This window comes from Spermophilus citellus, assembly GCF_964194105.1.
Source record: "Spermophilus citellus genome assembly, chromosome: 2".
Lineage (NCBI taxonomy): Eukaryota > Metazoa > Chordata > Mammalia > Rodentia > Sciuridae > Spermophilus > Spermophilus citellus.
Window position 1 is genome coordinate 191,507,125 of NC_138183.1, and position 19,394 is coordinate 191,526,518.

The 19,394-nt window shown below is 38.9% G+C and overlaps 1 protein-coding gene and 1 long non-coding RNA gene across 11 annotated transcripts in view; one reads left to right on the forward strand and one right to left on the reverse strand.

The window, feature by feature from the left end:
- The window catches only part of EMSY (EMSY transcriptional repressor, BRCA2 interacting), a 93,286-nt gene extending 84,820 nt beyond the window's left edge, over positions 1-8,466 (reverse strand). For all 10 annotated transcript variants that reach the window (XM_081279282.1, XM_081279280.1, XM_081279277.1 and 7 more), the window contains exons 1-3: positions 8,354-8,466; positions 6,579-6,687; positions 521-620 (exon numbers count right to left, since the gene is read on the reverse strand). In XM_081279282.1, coding sequence (XP_081135408.1) covers positions 521-620; positions 6,579-6,648 — 170 coding nt within the window. In that variant the 5' untranslated portion in view covers positions 6,649-6,687; positions 8,354-8,466. The remainder of the gene's footprint in view (positions 1-520; positions 621-6,578; positions 6,688-8,353) is intronic.
- A 582-nt stretch (positions 8,467-9,048) lies between these two features.
- LOC308641079 lies at positions 9,049-18,856 on the forward strand. The gene is made up of 3 exons (XR_014020407.1): positions 9,049-9,186; positions 13,270-13,490; positions 18,574-18,856. It is a non-coding gene; the product is annotated as an uncharacterized lncRNA (long non-coding RNA).
- Positions 18,857-19,394: the final 538 nt, after the last annotated feature.

The following is a 19,394-nucleotide window of genomic DNA, read 5'->3' on the forward strand; positions in this document are numbered from 1 at the left end:
GTTTAAATGCAGAAAGCAAATTTCAGTTTAGAAAACATTTTCTAAAAACCGCTCCAGATGTTAGAATGGATCAAGACAAAAGTACCAAGGAATACCTTTCACCATAACTTTTTACTGGATTCAAGTACCACTCTAGTAAAGCAGAAAGGACAGTTTGTGTAAGATTATAGTACCACCCACTTTCATATCAGGTATCTTCCTTGCATCCCTTTCTTCCCTCCAACTCTAGATCTTATATTCATTTGCTGCCACCTTTTCTTTCCTTCACCTATGTCAAAAGTATCTTCCTTTCCCAAGAGGTCCAAAATTAAAATAGCCTGCTTTATACCCTTTCTGAGTGGATTACAAAATAAAGGGTAAGTCACACAATTTTCTGTAACGAAGCACACAAACTGAAATAGGATCTCAAAGCACTAAAAATTTGAATACCTCTGTTCTTCAACTTTAGAGTGAAAAGTAATGAACCCCCTCAAAATGAAATGTCTAGAGTCACATCACCCAAACTTTTATGATAATTTACCTAAGAACTTTTGAGAGTTCTCCAAGAAGATCTTTCTTTTCCTTGGTGAGATCCCCCTGTGCCCGAAGTGCACTGATAACTCCAGCATATGCCTCCAATTCTAGAAGAAGAAAATTATTTTATCAAGATAGGCCTTTAATATTTTAATACTATGGCTATGCATACTTAAACTTCAGAGTTAGAAGCCTAAAATCAGTTAAAAGCAACTATTTTTTAAATTCCTTTCAAAAATTGAATCTAATAAGATTAAAATGTGGCTTTTACAATTTATAGCATTTATTTCCTATTGCCTCACATCAATCATATGTAAAATGTTTTGGTATAAAAATCTCACACATCATCACTGAAGAAACTTTAACTCACATGCTACCAACACTTGGAATAAGTTCTAGGTTATATAATTAGGCTGATAAGTTCTTAGCATTATTGAAAGGTACCTTCACTGATGTACCCTTGAAATAATTCCTTAAGCCTGACTAAGAACTTAAACTATACTCTGCCTGCCACCTGGGTAGTTTAGAATACTCTAAGTGCCCCAGAACTGAAATTCAGGAACAAAAATTCTGGTTCCAGCACTGCTGCTTACTAGGTGTGTAATCTTGGACAAATCCTTTCTCATCTCTGAACCTGTTTCTTTACCTAAAAGGAACTTTGTAGGTAACTTCCAGATCTAAGATCCTCTACATCTACAAAAACTACCATCAAACTGTCTAGTTAAGTAACATGAAACATTCTTAAAAAAAAGGGGGGGGCATAATGTACTGAATTATAATACCCAACAGCTTAATTTCACTCTTCACACAGAAACAACCATTATGAAATGAAACTGTCAGTCTCTAGTACTGGTTAAAATATAAAACCAAAAGTTTTTAAGTGCTCTCAATGAAACATGCCTGCCTCCCTATGTAGCCTTTGTACAGTCCTCCCACACTGACTTTAGGCTTGGCGACTTGCTCTGACCCAAGGAATATGAACAAATAGGGTGCAAGCAGATGCTTGCAAAGCACTTGCACTTGAGGCTTTACTCTCTTGAAACCCAAAGATCACCAATCTGTGACGAAGCCCAGAAAAAAAGGACACATGAAGAGATGCAGTCACCTCAGCTGTACCTAGTCCCCAGCTAAGCTCAGCTAAGTAAAGCTGTACAAGAGAGCTCAGATAATGCCAGCAATTTACAGAATGGAAAGAAATAATATTTGTTGTTTTCAGCCATTAACACTATGAAACAGATGTTTGAACAAAACAGAATGGTGGGATATAAATATTCAGATTAGAGATATCTGCTACAACTATTTGCTAATGACAATGCCTGACACAACAGACGATAAATGTGGAACATACAACACAGGCATGCCTACAGACTAAGTGCTATACCAATAATAGGCCAGTAGCCTCATTCAGTTCATATCATTCACAATTCTGTCAAAAAGAAGCTTTATATCGAAGAGTAGCCTAATTACATTACACAGAAATGTCAGGTCCAACTGTATTACCCTAAGCACGGCCACCCTGAATGTTCACTCTGTACTAGATACTATGGACATTTACAGTTTCTCTTGAAGGACAAGGCTCTGCCACTCTGAAATAGTAAAGGAAATACTTAATTCAAGGAAACAGACCCAGAATGGTGTACAAAAAGGCACTGAGGGTAACCAAATAAAGAATTCACTATACTCTCAATGCCCCCATTTATAGACTATTTTATACAACAAATCAATAATGAGTTCTATTACACATATGCCAGATAAAACCATGCCCCTGAGGAGTTAACTGTAGAATACAGCTACAGTGAAACCAGTCATTAGGCAATTATGATACAGTTTACATGCAGTGTAAAGGCACAGAAGAGAAACAATCCTCTAGTTTGGAAACACAACCTTTATTCAGAAAGAGAATTGTTTCCAAGTGGAGAGGGGAGGGTGCAAATGTGGAAAAAGAATAGAGAGGGTAAAGTAGATAGTATTTTATATTACTTCAGTTAACTTCCAAAAACATTTAGTAACTTACAATTGAGAATTTTACACTAAGGAAAGTAAAATGATTGACTTGGATAGTCACTGGTTGCTGCCTGCCCAGCCTGATCTGACAGTCACTAATTCATTTCAAACTACTCACTGAATATTACTACTATAAGATGCCACAAAAAACACTTATAGGACCAAAAGTTCATTCCTCAAAATGATTAAAATAGAATAAGGGAACTATATAAATATATAAAAACAACTATTTTAAAAGTCTTATTCACACATGTATGGGAATAAAGAAGATAAAAATGGAAAAGTAGGGTTGGGGTTATGGCTCAGTGGCAGAGTGCTTGCCCAGCACATATGAGGCACTGGGTTTGATCCTCAGCACCGCAAAATAAATAAATAAATAAATAAATAAATAAATAAATAAAAGTCATGATGTCCATCTCCAACTAAAAAATGTATTTTTTAAAAAAATATGGAAAAGTAGTTTGTGGCCAGGCTAAGAAAAGTCTCTGATTCCCGCCTAAAAAGTTTTATTTGCTAGGGCAAAGTAATTGACTGATTTTGGAAGTAATGGCAGAAGAAAAAAAGTCAAGTTTTACCATTTGTAAAGTGTTTAGAATGGCAATGCCATAAAAAGAAATAGATCAGAGGAAGGAGGAAGTTAGAGGAAAAAGAAAAAGAAATTCCCTTTGACCTATGGAATTTATGATGATCAAGATACTATTTCAAAGAAAAAAAAATATGGCAAATATTTAAGTCTCCCCCCCCCCCCAATTGAGGATTGAACTCAGGGGCATTTTGCCCCTAAGCTACATCTGAGTCTTTTTTTTTTTAGAGAGAGACAGGATCTCACTAAATTGCTGAGGCTGACCCGAAAACCTGGATCCCTCAGTTTGAGCCTCCTGAACTTGCTAGTATTGACCACTGCATCCTGGTCAAGTCTCATTTTAAATCTAAATAAAAAGTCATACACAAAACTAGAAGGTAGTATCCTCACACAAACAAAACTAGGACTCTGACCAGTTATCACATCTAGGCAATCCATAGCACTTCCTTCAAGAAATTCACTCACTGTGAAGAAGCCTTTCTAGCTTCCCAAATTCCTTCACGTTTGTTGACAACAATTTTCATGGGTTTTCTCAAATCTTCATATATGTTAAACTTGAATTTCTGGAATTGTTTTTTCTCTTTATTTTATTTATTTATTTTTTTTAGTTTTAAATGGACACAATACCTTTGTTTTATGTTTATGTGGTGCTGAGGGTTGAAACCAGTGCCTCACAGGTGCCATGTAAGTGATCTACCACTGAGCTACAATCTAAGCCTCTCTGGTATTATCATTATCATTATTATTATTACTATTATTATTATTATTATTATTATTATTTGTGGTGCTGGGGATTGAACCCAGGGCCCTGTGCATACAAGGCAAGCACTCTACCAACTGAGCTATATCTCCAGCCGATATGGTATTATTTTTTTATGCCATTCTTTTATAGTGTTAATGCCAATAACAGTAAGTATAATGAAATAATAAACAAGAACACTTCAGAAAACAAAAGAATAGTCAAATCATTTTTATAAAGCCCTCAACCATTCCATTTAGCCAAATCAGCTATTCAATTATACTCTGGTCCATAAAGCCTCATGTTAGTGATATAGCTCAGGAGTGTTCTTAAAAATAGGACAAGGGAGAAACAGGACAGAAAGTAAAAAGCATTTACCTATCACTGGTATATTCAGTGTATCATAAAGAAATTAAATTCTCTATACCAATTTCCTGATAGTTAAGTAAAATCTGTTTAGCACATAACTATTATAATTATTTTAAAAGGACAAAACTAATCTTAAAACTGTTTTAATTTTTAAATAAGGAATCTTCCCTAAACTTCCCTAAACTTTGGACCTTTGGCTAGCATTTGAAGGCAATTCAAAGGTTTGTTGTTATGATAATGAGCCAATAGGTGGGGAGGAAGTGTTTTGGCAAATCACTAAGAAGACTCACACTCCCAAAGGGTCACAGAAGATGATATTACCATGTAGGACAGCTGTTTTCCTCCAGCAGCATTACCCACACAGCTCTTTTTTTAAATTTGCATTTATTTTATAATGTATTACTTCTGTACTGTACATTTTTGTTTCTTCAGTTTCTTCTGTGATACATTCTTTTTTCATGCAACCTTCTTTTCTGGTTTAGGAATAACTTGTTCCTTTTCAGTAGGATCATCTTGATGTGAAAGCGGGAGCTCATGAATGGGTTAATCTGATCCTAAACTAATTTGTTCACCTGGATATACTCAAAGACCAGAAAATCTACACATAAACCCCAAAGTTCAGCATTATTCACTGTGTGTTAAAGCATGTGCTTCAAAAATTCAGCATTCTTTTCCGGATACTGACCCTGTATCCAGTTCCTGTTTGCTCTGGGCAAATCTCCTAGCACTGTAATGATAGAATGGTACTCATCACATCTACAAAATGACATCTTTCAGATACTTCGTGGCTTTTCAGGTATGCATACCCTTAACAGTCTGGGCAGCTTCACTGGTATGCTTAAAGTGAACATGAAGATTTTAACCTCTTGATTTTGTAGGGTTTTCTTGGTCACATGAATAACTAACCATTTTCATAGATCACTTCAGCCATTTATGAGAACAACTAGGGATAAATTTAGACTTAACAGATACTGGGTTACCATTTTTATATTAAAATATGACATCTAGATTCAGGCCCCAAAACCTAGAAACTCTAATTTAATCTACTGTCTGTTCCTCCGTAACAATTTCAGTTATGAAATAAATATGAGTCTCGCTTATAATCAGCAGATAGGAAATTATGTTAATTGCTAGTGTATAGAAAACGATCTTCAAATTAGTACTAAAAGTTGAGATATAGCATAAAATTTTAAAGAGATGAATGATTGACATCTTCCAGCACACCCCCAGAAAAAATAACTCTCTTCAACTTGCTAAAATACAATACTAGGAAGTGGTTTAAAATCCTCAAAGTAGCCTGAGGGAAATAAAAAGGGCAAGAATGATTAGCAGGCAGGGCTAAAGTAGTGATGATTCTATCTGATTTAAATACAAGAATTCCCAACAAAGATTTCCTTTGAAGCAAAGATTTAGCTGCAAGTAAGTGATGTTTGAAAGTAACTGCTTTAAACATGCTCAGATGTCAGGAATCATCACAGGCCCTTATCTAAGTAATTTATACCCACTGCCAACACATTTGCTTTCCTTTTTCAAGTTATTTTTCATTTATTTCATTTATTATACTAGCCTGAGACTTCAGTGATAAGTCTGCCTTAGAATCTAAGGTAGCATTTCTCAACTATGGATCTTCATCTGAATCAAAGAACACAGAAAACAATTTGGGTAACTTTTTCTCAAATTTTACCAATGATGACACATATTTAACACCATTCTAGATGCATGGGAGAAGTCAGTCCATTACATACAATAGATTCCTTGGCATTAGGACTTAATTCTCTCCCTAAATGTCAATTGAGAAAGGTTACTATAAGGAAAAAGAAGCGCTAAATTGTATATTATTAATGTAAAGTGTGTTTTATTTCTGATACTAATAAAATATAAGTTAGAAAAGAAGGCAAATCTTGCATTAACTGAGAATATAAAAATAGTACATAATTCACACATATGCTAAAGTGTGACTGAAAATCATATTCTCCAGGTCAAATACTGACTCCAAGACTTACTGTCAGCATTATCTTGGGTTCCAACCTTCAATCTTTAAGATACAGGACCAAAAAAAAGAACCCCTACCTTTTAGGCTTAAGTGAGAATTATGTGCGATATGAGTGTAATGGACCCAGAATAGTCAAACAGCTCTCAATGAGTCTTAAATACTCATATTATGATGATTCATGCACCTCCTATGTACGAATCGCCATGCTAAGCACTGGAAAAATAACAAGAAAAGCGAGGACTATACCACCAAAGGATCTGCGGTATAGCAGGAGATATCACATCCATACAAACAACCATGATCCAAATTGAAAGGGAAAACATCATAGAATGAAATAATGAAACATCATTTCACTTCATCAAAAATGAAAATCATACCCAATTTTCGAAGAATCCTTTTGCATTCATCCCTGCTGAGATCCAAAAGGGTTGGCCACACAACAGGCATTGCTGCTTCTGTTTGGTAGCCCCAAAGAGCTTGTCCTCCCTACCAGAAGTAAAAACAAAATAGCAAATTACCAAAGTACATTCCAAAGGCCACTCACCTGGAAATCCATCCACAGGTTAAGAAGTCAAAAACAGTAAGATGTCTCACAATAATGTTTTACTACCACTTTCCAACTTCTGACAAGTGAAAAATTAAATTACCATTGAAGAGTTTACTATCACAGGAAAGATCATAAGCTTTAGAGTCAGTTCCTAGTTCCAATTTACTGGTTGTGTGATCCTGGGTAAACTGACCTCTCTGAACCTACACTTTACAAATCTATTGAAACAGAGTAAATACTACCAGTTTGTTATGAGTATTAAAGAACAGTGCATGTCAAGTTCTTTCATAGTGGCTGACATGTAATTTAAAAATAGACCCGTGTACCTGTGCAACCTTGGACACGATAGTTGACTTCCCTGAGCTTCCTCTTGAGATAAATAGGTAAGGCTCCTAGCGTGTCACTTGGGTTAATGGAACTCAATAAAGAACCTCCCGTCAAATCTTAGCCATGAAATATTAATTTAGACCCTGTAGTCATTAAACCATTACTTGCCGAAAGTTTAGATGCCAGGAACTTATTTCCTACTGGGAATTCCCTAGTCTAGAAGACAAAAAGACACAGCGCTGGGTGTTCACACAAAACCTGCTTAGCACACTGTAGACCCGCTGTAAATATTTGCAAAATAGATAAAAAGAATGGCTGGCGGGAGAATAGAATGAATGAATGAATGAATGAATGAATGAATGCGCTCACTGTCTAGCCTAGGAGTAAAACACTGAACAAAAATAACTGTGTATCCTGTTCCAGGTGCTGGGGCTGCTAACTCCGACTCTACGCCCGAAGTTGAGCCCCCCCTCCCCCTACTTCCCATAGTCCTCTCAGCTCAGAACCAACCCAGAGCAAGCAGAACTGGACTGCGCGCCGCAGCTGGCAGGATGACATAAAGAAAAGGGGTGTGGAGGAGGAAGAAGGGGCAGAGCCAAAGGAATCCTCTCCCTCCACAAGCCTGTCCCCGCCTCCCGATAGGATCCTGAAGGCGGCCGGCGGCCGCCGGAATCGAGCACCACGTCACGGCATCCCAACGCGTCCCAGCCAGCAGAACCCACCGCCCGGCCGCAGCGCATCAGAAACCGGGCAGTGGTTGCCAGAGCCCGCTCTCGGAACACGGATCTCGTAGAATCCTCCCCCACTCAAGTGTCAAGGAGGCATGCCCGCCCCGCCCCCTCTGCAAACACGCACTCTCTCGCACCACCACAACAAGAGCAGCCCGCCCAGGCCCTGCGCCCGCGCCTCTCAGAGCCGATCCCAATGTCAAGCCCGCGAGACCCAAGTCCCTTCAGCCAGCAGCCGGTGTCAGGGGCTCCAGCCGGCATCCGCGCCGCGCTCCCTCCTCAGCGGAGAGGACAACGGAGAAAGAGTAGGCGCGCGGACAGCCAGCCAGAGCGGACTCGACGGGAGGCTGCCAGAGCTGGACCCCGGCATCCCAGCACCAGGCCTGCCGGAGCTCCCCTCAGTCCACCTCCAGGAGCCCCACGATCCCGTTAGGAAACAACGGAGGATGGGGCTGGGCGCCCCAAGCCGGGCTCCGAATGCCTGGCTCGGCACTCCTCTGCCCTGGCTGCTTGCCAATTCTTCCCAGGACCCTGCCTAAGAGTCACCCACCTGCCCGGCCTTTCGGGGCTCATCTAAAATGCTCCTCCGCCAAGACTAGGAGACACCAGGAATTGGGTTTGTTTGCGGTGCCTCAGAAGGGGCAAGATGGCGACAAGTACCAGGGCGCAGGCGCAGCCGCGCGCTGCCGGTCGGGAGGTGTAGTTCGCCTTTCCCGCCTTTCGAAGAACGGGTACCAAAAGGCCCTCCATTCATCCTGTTCCTCTTTTCCTTCGCGTATTGAAAGAGCAGGCATCGCGTGGGCTGCTGGGAGTTGTGGTCCGAATCCAAACTCCATCCTCTTTCGCTCCCGGTTTGCCGTCGCACGCGCAAAGAAGTCTGGGATTGTAGTTCCTTTGGCTTTGGCTTCTCCCACATACCCTCCTGTCTCCGGCTTCGCGCGCCTCTCCTTCGGCTGCTGTCTTCCAGCCAATCGACTGCGCTCTCTGCTACGTGTGACGCCACACGTAGCGGCCAAGATGGCGCTGGTATCTGGAGCTGAGGCTTCTAGGCGACCTTTACTCCAGCGAGGTTAGGTACACAGCTTCGTTTCTGAAGGGCGATTGAGGATTAGGATCAGATTCCTCAGCGTCGTGGGGGCAAATATCAGTGTCCTCCAGCCGCCTAGACGACCACTCGAGAAGAGATAGTCCACGCAACGAGAACAGTGAACATCGCAGAGATCGTGCCCGATCTCGGGGTAACGGAGTTGCGAGTAGAGAAGGAGAACCGGAGGTTTTTCGACCGGGTTCCTGCAAACGTGAAGTGGGAATGATAATGGTATCTGGCGCTATATCTGTCAAAGGAAAGAAGCAGAAGGGGTTTATTTGAGGCACTACAACGTGGTAGGTTCACCCTCAGCCTTTGGTCTTGTTTAATCACTCAACAATTTTGTGAAGGTCTTGTCACCCCATACTTTACAGATAGAAAAGCGCCCAGTATATTGTTATTCAGGGCCGTGAGATCGAAGCCAGTGCCTGGTATTTTTGAAGATTCTAGCAAATTTTGTGGTTGTCCTCCCTCTAAATTTTGTCCTTATGGTAATATAGGATGCGGTAGAAATGCTTAAGTCAAAAGGAGTTTTTATTATGCATTCTGCTATTTCCATCCCTTCTCGAAAAATAGAGTTGCGGCTGGGCAAGCAGCTGAGTGGTAGAGTGCGGGAGGTCCTCGGTTTGATTCCCCAGCTCCGCGGGGAAAAAAAAAAGAAGGAAAGTAGGAATACTACCCAGTGGGGATGTTGTAATACACAACTTAGATAAAAGTTTTTTTTATAAATTATGAACCAATATGAACAAATGTGTGAGATCTTTGGTGTTGGAGGATAGGAAGAGAAAATAAATGACGGCATTTAAATTTCTTACCCTACCTTACCCTTCCTCTTTGATCTTCCAGTACATTTGTTTGAGGCCAGTAGTTTAAGAATTATTGGTAAGATGGTAAATGAAATCTTAATAGAAGACTTTGTAAAATTTAACATACATTCTTGGATTTGAGCCTTGCAACATCTCAGGCAATTGTAATTAAGATCCAATTAAGGGCTGGGGATGTGGCTCAAGCGGTAGCGGGCTCACCTGGCGTGCGTGCGGCCCAGGTTCGATCCTCAGCACCACATACAAACAAAGATGTTGTGTCCGCCGAGAACAAAAAAATAAATATAAAAAAAAATTCTCTTCTTCTGAGAATTTTTTTTTTTTTAATATAGAAGATTAACATTAAACAGGGATGAGAGGTGGGAGGGAAAGGGAGTGAGAAGGGAAATCGCATGGAAATGGAAGGTGATCCTCAGGGTTTTACAAAATTACATATAAGAGGAAATGAGGGGTAAGAGAAGAATAATACAAGTGGAAGAAATGATTTACAGTAGAGGGGGTAGAGAGAGAAAAGGGGAGGGGAGGGGAGGGGGGATAGTAGAGAATAGGATAGACAGCAGAATACATCAGACACTAGAATGGCAATATGTAAATCAATGGAAGTGTAACTGATGTGATACAGCAATCTGTATACGGGGTAAAAATGGGAGTTCATAACCCACTTGAATCAAACTGTGAAATATGATATATTAAGAACTATGTAATGTTTTGAACGACCAACAATAAAAAAAAAAATCCTCTCTCTCTCACTCTCACTCTCTAAAGAAAAAAATACAATTAATTGGGGTTGTGGCTCAATGGTAGAGCACTTGCCTAGCATGCATGAGGCACTGGGTTCCATCTCTGCACCACATAAAAATAAATAAAATGAAGGTACTGTGTCCATCTACAATTTATGTATCCCCCATGCTATGAATGAAACTGGAACTCATCCAGTTTCACACAGCTAGGAATTGATAACTGGGCTGTGTAACCCCAAGTCTTTTGGAACTCCAAGTGTCCTTTCTGTACAAGGAATATCAAAATGACAGAAATGGAAATACAAGGACTTATAAAAACAGAGCCTTACACGAGAAGCAGCATTTAAGTGAATGTGGTTACCTGCATTTGCTAGGTGCCAACCATTGTTCTAAACAATTTAAAGTTTAGTTTAGTTACCAACCACTTCTTGAGGTAGAAACGGTTATTATCCCTAATTACAGTTAAGGCAACTGAGGCAGAAGAAGGAGGTTAAATAGCTTGATAAAGGTCAGACGTAGTTTTTAACGAGCTCCTAAGTGATGGTGCTGTCAACCACTACTTTCTACCTCACTCCCCTTTTTTCCTAATAATTTTTATTTATTTATTTTACTTTTTTGCAATCAGAAACTACGGTTTCCATTTTTGTCTCTAGCTGCTTCATAATGTTTTCTTCTTAAAGGATCAGACTCAAAGTACCCTCAAAAAACTTTCCCTACCCCTACCATTCCCTATAGGATGAAACAGGCAGTCAATCCCATGTCTGTCCCCACATCACTTACTACACACGTTGTTACAAAGCGCAGAACACTAATTTATGGTCATTTGAAAATTCCTGACTATAGATAACAATTTTTTTAAGGCAAGGGGCCCACCAGATCTGTGTACTCTTGTGCCTAACACATAGCTAAAATGTATCTAGGGCTTTCTCTGTTCCAGGTGCCTCATACTAGCCCCATTTTATGAATGAAGAAATTAAGCCATAGAATGTTTAAATAACTTGCCCAAGGTAACAGGCTAGTAATTAGCAAAACCATGATTTCACGTGAAGGTACTTTGGCTCCAGGAAGTGTGTGGTCAATAAAATGAGAGTCACCCTACACTTACAAAGAAGAAACTTAAGTGGTTTTTTTTGTTTGTTTGTTTTGTTGGTTGGTTTGGGGTTTTTTTTTGGGGGGGGGGGGGCGGGTATGGGTGTGATGCTGGGGATTGAACCCAGGGCCTTGTGCATGCAAGGCAAGCACTCTACCAACTGAGCTATATCTCCAGGCCCCAAAACTAAGATTTAATTATCCTATTAGACACAAATAATTATAACTACCTCTAGCCTGGGAAAATGTACAAAAGCATAATACCTGTCTAAGCTTCATTCCCCTACCAACTAAGCAGCTTGGCCTTAAATTTCAAGATGCCTTCTATCTACCACTCTTTTATTGTCATGCTATATTGGTAAAGGTAGATCTCACCATTATGACAAAAGTGTCTGTGAAAGGCAAATTAGAATGGGTAAGTCCTTAGAGATTTGTTTCTACATTTTAAAAAAAGAAAAGAAAAATCAGTTATCGTCGTGGATGCCATTAATTAAGCAGCTTGGGAAGCTGAGGCAGGATGATCACAAGTTTAAGGCCAGTCTGGGCAACTTAGCAAGACTTGTCTAAAAATAAAAAAAGACTGGGAATGTGGCTCAGTGGTATAATGTCCCTGGATTCAATCCTCAGTACTGAAAAAATATCATGAGATCTTAAGAAGTCAAACGATTTAACCAAAGTCAATGGGAATTTCATGGCAGTACTGGAGCTGGACTTTGTTGACTGCTCTTCTCTATACAATATGGCCCTTAAATTCTTACTTTTAGGAGGTTTATTACCACACTGATAATAGCCAAAGTGTGTACTAAGAATGGAAATATCAAGTCAAAAGAGTAGAATATCAAATATTAGATAACATAAGTAGATCCAGGAGACAGAAAAAAATAAACTGGAGATACCTTAGAAATACAAGCCCAGGTTCAAAGGATTATCAAAAAACAATTCTGAACAATCTAAAATGGATTGGAAAGTAATTATTAGTTGTCTTCATTCAGCACCCTCGCCTTCCATTGAATTTTAGTAGTTTCTGCTTCCCAAATAGCAAGCTTCATTATTTTAGTGGAGTGACAGGTCCTTATCACCTCTGTGTATTGGGCTTTTTACAAACCCTTTTCCTTTACAGGAACTTCAGTGTAGCCTTTGCCCAGTACGTCCATCATATTTCTACGGCTGTCAGAGTGAGCAGTCAAAAACTCATTGTATCAATTCTCTTAAATTTTTCCATGACTCCTAATTACCAACAAAATAAAAATTATAGTGTTTTTTGCAAGCAAGCCTGTGCTAGCTGTATATCTCACCTTTTCCTAGAGCACTGCTGCCACCTCTTTACCTTGTCTAGAATCTTGCATTTTCCTTAAATTCATTGGTTCTCTTGAAGTTCTTTTGAGACTTCTTCCTGCTCTCCCACTTTCCATGTCTTGAACCAGGAATAAAAATTGACATTCTTGTAACTTGTCACTACAATATCCAAACCAATCTACATTGAGGCTTTCACCATTAAGCCATGTAATTTCCATTCCTTCACTGTTAGGGAGAAGATTTTTGACAAGTGTGCTATCATCAGCTTAAGTTGCTTCATTGTCCACTGTGACCTTAACACCAGTATAAAAGCCTTTCATTACTGCTGCTGTTCATTTCTGGGACCATATCCTGTACTTTGTTCTCCTGAACTGTTCTGAATATCAGCAGCCATGGCAGTTCATGTTCTAAACAAATCCTTTTATTTCAGATTTCTTAGTCCTTTGCACTCACCAAACCTGCTCTTCAACTTCAGTGAAATCTGCTGGCTTACAGTTTTCCTAGTTCTCCAAGTCTGTTCCCCTTCACTGGATTTACTTCTTCCCATTCTATCCTGGACCCTACAGTCATTTATTTCAAACTCAAGTCTTTTCAACACTTTTCAGTGTCTCTCTCCTTCTACATTGACCCTAAAACAGACCTTAACTACAGGTCAGTTTTTTCCTTACATCCTTGCCCCTTATGTATAGAACTATTAACCATTAGTGCATCATAAATTATCCCAAATTTTAGGGGCTTAACAACATTTAATATGTGTATTATAAATTTCATGCTGTTTTTGCAGTTTCTGTTGGAATCAAAAGTGGCTTAGCATAGGGCAGAGGGGTGGGAAGGAAAGGGAAGGGGCAGGGGATTAGCAAGGATAGTGGAATGTGATAGACATCATTATCAAAGTACATGTATGAAGACACAAATTGGTGTCAACATACTTTATATACAACCAGAGATACGAAAAACTGTGCTGTATATGTGTAATAAGAATTGTAATGCATTCCGCTGTCATTTAATTTTTAGAAAAATCAATTAAAAAAATGGAAAAAAAAGGTGACTTAGCTAGGTGATTTTTGCTCAGGTCTCTCAAGAGTTTGCAGTCATCTGAGCCCGATAGACTGGAGGGTCAGTTTCCAAGGCAGCTCACTCAGTGTGGTTGACAAGTTAGAAAGGCAAGAGGTCTCAGTTCCTTAGTAAGTGGATCTCCCTACAAGGTTGAGCATTTTCAGGATGTGGTAGCTGAGTTGCCCCAGAACAGTGATCCAAAAAAGAACAGTATAAAAGCTACAGTATCACAATGTGTACATATGTAGAAATATATGATATAAAATGAAGTTTATATATACATGCATAAATGGATATAACACATCCCCTGAAAGGGAATTTGTACAAAGCAGAAAAGCTAGAAAAACTTGATGGGAACAAGTTGAAAAAGCATTAGATAGCATTTGCCAGGTGCGGTGGTGCACTCCCATAATACCAGTGGCTTGGGAGGCTGAGACAGGAAGATTTCCAGTTCAAAGGTAGCCTTAGCAAAAAAAAAAAAAAAAAAAAAAAGCAGGGCACTAAGCAACTTAGTGAGACCCTATCTCTAAATAAAATACAAAATAGGGCTTAGGATGGGCTCAGTGATCAAGTGCTCCTGAGTTCAGTCCCCAGTACCCCCCCCAAAAAAAATGTGTGTGTGTGTGTGTGTGTATATATATATATTAGATAGCATTTATTGAAGACCCATTATAAAAGAATAACTGGTGTGCATCTCATTTAAACCTTATGCCGTCCCTAAGATATAGTAATTATTGTTCCATTTTACAGCTGAGGAAACCAAGCCCTAGACAGAAAAAATAATTCATCCAAAGTCACGTATCTCCGAAGACTCTTCCCAAGAACACACAGATATTAAGGAATTCTAGTTATCCATGTTTGCCTAACAAACCATTGCTCATAAATTTCTAATTTGAGTAGGGCTTTTTAGGGTTAATTAACCTCTACTCACATCATCTGGACCAGTCTGAAGGCTGAGAGATGAGGTATGGAATCATCTAAGAGCTCTTTTATTTCTATAATCAACGTAGGCTGTTGACTGGAATCTGGTGAGGTTATCAGCTGAAACATCTGTTTGTGGCATCTCCATATGAGGTAGGCTTCTTTACAACATATGGGCAGATTCCAAGGCAAGTGACCAGAGAAAGATGAGGAAATTATCACTTTTATAATGAAACTCTGGAGGCAATTTAGCCTTATTTCTACCATATTCTTTATTAGAACAGTTAAGCCTACCTTGATTCAAGGAAAAGGAAAATAGATTCCATCTCTTTATGGAAGTGTGGTAGAATTCATAAAGACCATGTGGGACCAGGACTATTACTGTGGCCATTTTTAGAAAATATCAACTACCACAGTTCATAACAATTTATATCCCCCCGTACATGCAGAAATAGTCCTTCAATTTCCCTTATCCAGGATCCCTCAGAGTTTCTTCCCATTATGGCAGAAGACTTAGGCTTGAGGACAAGGATTCTGTCATCTAAATCAGAGCCAGGTGTAGGTGAGATTTCTCAGTTGTAGTTCCTCTCCCTGTGAAGACCTGAGAACTTTTCACTATACATCCAACATACAATGGTGGGACAGCCATAGGATAACCACTTTACACATTTATGTTAAAAAGGGAAGCAAAGGCCCACAGAGTCATTGGACCATAATAATTCTGAAACTATTTCTCTAATAAGGGCTCAAGTCTTATGGCCTATGCATGATCCTCTGCAGCTCTTGATTCCACCTTTAGTACTTTGTGAGTTCAGCTTTCTGAGTCATTCTTCTTTTTCCATTAAAAAAAAAAAAAAAAAAAAGCTGATGTTTGAAGCCAAGTAATTTCTCATTCTCCCAGCTCAGAGAAGTTCAGGAATCCAAAGGCCAATTTTCTTTTTAAGTATTCTGTTGCTTTTGATCTAAATGTGAAGTATTTACTTGGATACAATTCTCTTAAATTTTTTTTTTTTAGTTGTTTTGTTTTGTTTTGTTTGCAGTACTGGGGATCAAACCCACAGCTCACACATGCTGGGCAAGTCCTCTACCAAGAGCTACATCTCCAACCCTGAATCTTTCTAACAAACCATATGAAAAACCCACTCACAAACCTCAAGATAAACTCTTCTGAATCTTGCTCTTCCTGTAAGGGTAGTGTGGGGCAATAAGCTTAACATTTATTACAATTTTATTCTTTCTTAAAGATCTTCAAGGCATACTTTTAAGATCCTCAGCAGAGAGCTGGGGCTGTATGTAGCTCAGTGGCAGAGCTGCTTACCTAGCATGTATGAGGCACTATGTTCAAACCTTAGCACCACATAAAAATAAACAAATACAATAAAAGCATTCTGTCCATCTTCAACTACAAAAAAAAATTTTAAAAACAAAAAAGATCATCAGCAGGACTTTTGTCTGAAATGCCACCATAACTGAGGTCATGCCCTTGACTTTACCTTTAGACCATGTTGTCCTAATAGCACCCAAGATTTAATCTCCATCCAGAAGTAATTTCTTAATTTTAATATCATCTGCCTTCTGTAGAAGCTAAGAATGATAAATTTTTATTTTAAAAATTACCAAGTCCTGGCTCCCTTATCTTTTTTTTATATATATATACTTTTAGTTGTAGAAGAACACAATACCTTTATTTAATTTATTTAAATGTGATGCTGAGGATCTACCCAAATGCCTCACATATGCTAGGCAAGCAACCCCAACCACTCCCTTATCCTTAATAGTTTATTCTTTCTTTCTCTCTACTTTGTTTAGAAAGCTTATCAATAAAGTCATCTAATCCATTAGGCACATTTTCTATTTCCATGTTATCACAAGTGACAATATTACTAGAATTTCTTCTTTTTTTTCCCTTTTGCAAAAAACTGAGGATTTTTTTCCTTTGCTGTACTGAGGATTGAACCCAGGCTAGACAAGCTTTCTGCCGCTGAGCTACAACTACCACCCCTTTTGTTTTTTGAGACAGTCTCACTAAGTTAATCAGGCTGGCCTCAAATTTGTGAACCTCCTACCTTAGTAGCTGAGATTACAGGTGTGCTGTACTATGCCCAGCTGCTGACAGCCCTTTTGAAGACCTTTAGGTTTTCTCCAAGACAATCCACTAACACTGGTCACAAAACTATGTCTTAGATATATATTATAAGAGTATTCCACTCCTGGTATCAAAATTTGACCTGGTGATCAATTGCTGCATAACAAAACAAAATTTTCTGGCCCCAAATAGTAAGATTTATTTTCACCCAAGAATCTGAAATTTGATCAGGGCTTGGTAGGGACATTGGCCATTTTTAGGAAATGCAAACTGCAACAGTCAAACCAAGATTTAAACTTAGATCTGATTTCAAAAACACATGCTTTTCCCACTGTATCTGCATGATACAATTGTCTTGCTTTTTAGATGGATGAATATTAAATTTTAAAACCAAAATGATCTGTGTGCAAAAGAAGAATTAAAGGGGGAAAGATATAATCTGAAAACAAACTACACAGAGCTGCCAACCAACTCCATACTAATATGGTGAAAGCAGTTAGTCTCTGCTTTTACTTGCTGTAAAAAAGAATTGCGTTGTATAAGCAAGGGAGTAATTCTTTAAGGTTAGATGTGTCATTTCTCTCCTAAAAAATGATTTCAGTTAAACATTAAAGAATTTGCATATTAGTAAAGTTCATTTTTTGTTTATTATTGAGTACTCACTGAGTGAAGCAGTTTGCCTGACTCTGGAGAACAGATTAATAAACTGCCTTTTGAGATCTCATAATTTACAGAGGGGAGACAGATGTATAGATAATTGCCATAGAGATGGTGTCTGTGGTTTTATGAAGTTGTGAGTAAAAGAGTTAAGGAGCCACTCACTCTTCCTGGGAGCTAGCAAGAAAAAGTCACCAAAAAGACAACACATAAGCAGGGCCTTAACAGATAGGATTAAATAAGGAACAGATACTCAAAGCAGAGAAAGAAATAGCAATGGCAGATTCACAAGCATAAACACTGGAATTTGGGGAAACACAAGCATTTCAGTTTAGTCAGGGATTTTTGAGTCGCCTCATCACTAATCAGAGATGAAAGTTCTGACTCTCACTAAGCCTTATCTGATACCTTCCACCAGAGAAGGAGAGGGGCACTACATTACCACCAGGTGCAGATAGAAATCCATGGTCTACATGTGGCATTTATTGAGAGGGAAAGGGGGAAGTATTGAGAGAAGGCCTTGCTACTGCCCTTTGGGGTTTTATATATATATATATATATATATATATATATATATATATATTAGTTGTAGTTGGACACAATACCTTTATTTTATTTGTTTATTTTTATGTGGGCGGGGGATTTGAACCCAGTGCCTCATGCATGTTAGACAAGCACTCTACCACTGAGCCACAGCCCCATCCCTTGCTACTGCCCTTTGAGAATGATAGGCCAAGCTTCCCTGTCTTCTCTGACATGAACACAGGAGTGGGGAGAGGGAATTAGTTTCATTTCAGCCTGGCTGGGGTTTGGCCTTTGTGGGGGAAGAGGGTGTTCTGTTGTATTCAGCTGGAGTAAAGCACTTATAGTCTTAGCAGTTTTCTGTCTTGTGAGGCTGCTCCTTTCCTAAAGTTTCTTTTACAAGAGAGAGCTAGACTTCTCAAGGCTTTAAAAAAAAAAGAAATCTACCCATTGGGCATTTCTGAGTAGTAACTTCTCCCTTGCCCACTACAGAATACATGAGATAAAAAGAAAACCCAAAGAACTCGGCACCATGGTATTCTTTGAGTATTAAGTTCTGCACTGGCCAATCTGCTTCTCCACCTTTCATAGTCGTTGTCATCATCGTCATCTTCTTCTTTTGGTAATTATTTGTTCTTTTTAGTTATGCATGACAGTAGAGTGTATTTTGACATGTTTTATATATATAAATGAGTCAGTGTTATGTTTATGTGTGTTTTACATATAATATTTTAAATGTAATGTCCAGGATTTTTAATTCTACCTAGAAAAAAGAGTAGAAGTAAATAAACTACATCTTCCTGTAAATGAAAGTCTCACTTGATTTTTCATAAAGGTGTGAAGGCAATGCTCTGTGCAAGAGATCTCAGAGAATGAAAAGGCAGGCTGCATGCAAAACACTTAACTGACAAAAATAAACAGCCCAATTTAAAAATAGGTTAAAAAAAACAACAACAAAAAACCTTGAAAAGACTCTTAACCAAAGAGAAAAATATGCACACAAAATGTGCTGAACATAAGTTATTAGAGAAAAGCAAATAAAAAATCACTATGTGACACCACTAATAAAATGGCTAGAATAAAATATCCTGACAATGCCAAATTCTAGTGAGGATGTGGAGCCACTCATTCATTGCTGGTGGAATGCAAAATGGAACAGAAGGTTCAAAAATACACTTATGAAATGCTATGGGATTAACGACTATAATTCCTGCAGCGTGGGAGGCTGAGGCAGGAGGATTGCCTGTCAGCCTTAGCAACTTAGCAAGACCCTGTCTCTAAATAAAATATTTTTTAAAGGGCTGGTGATGTAG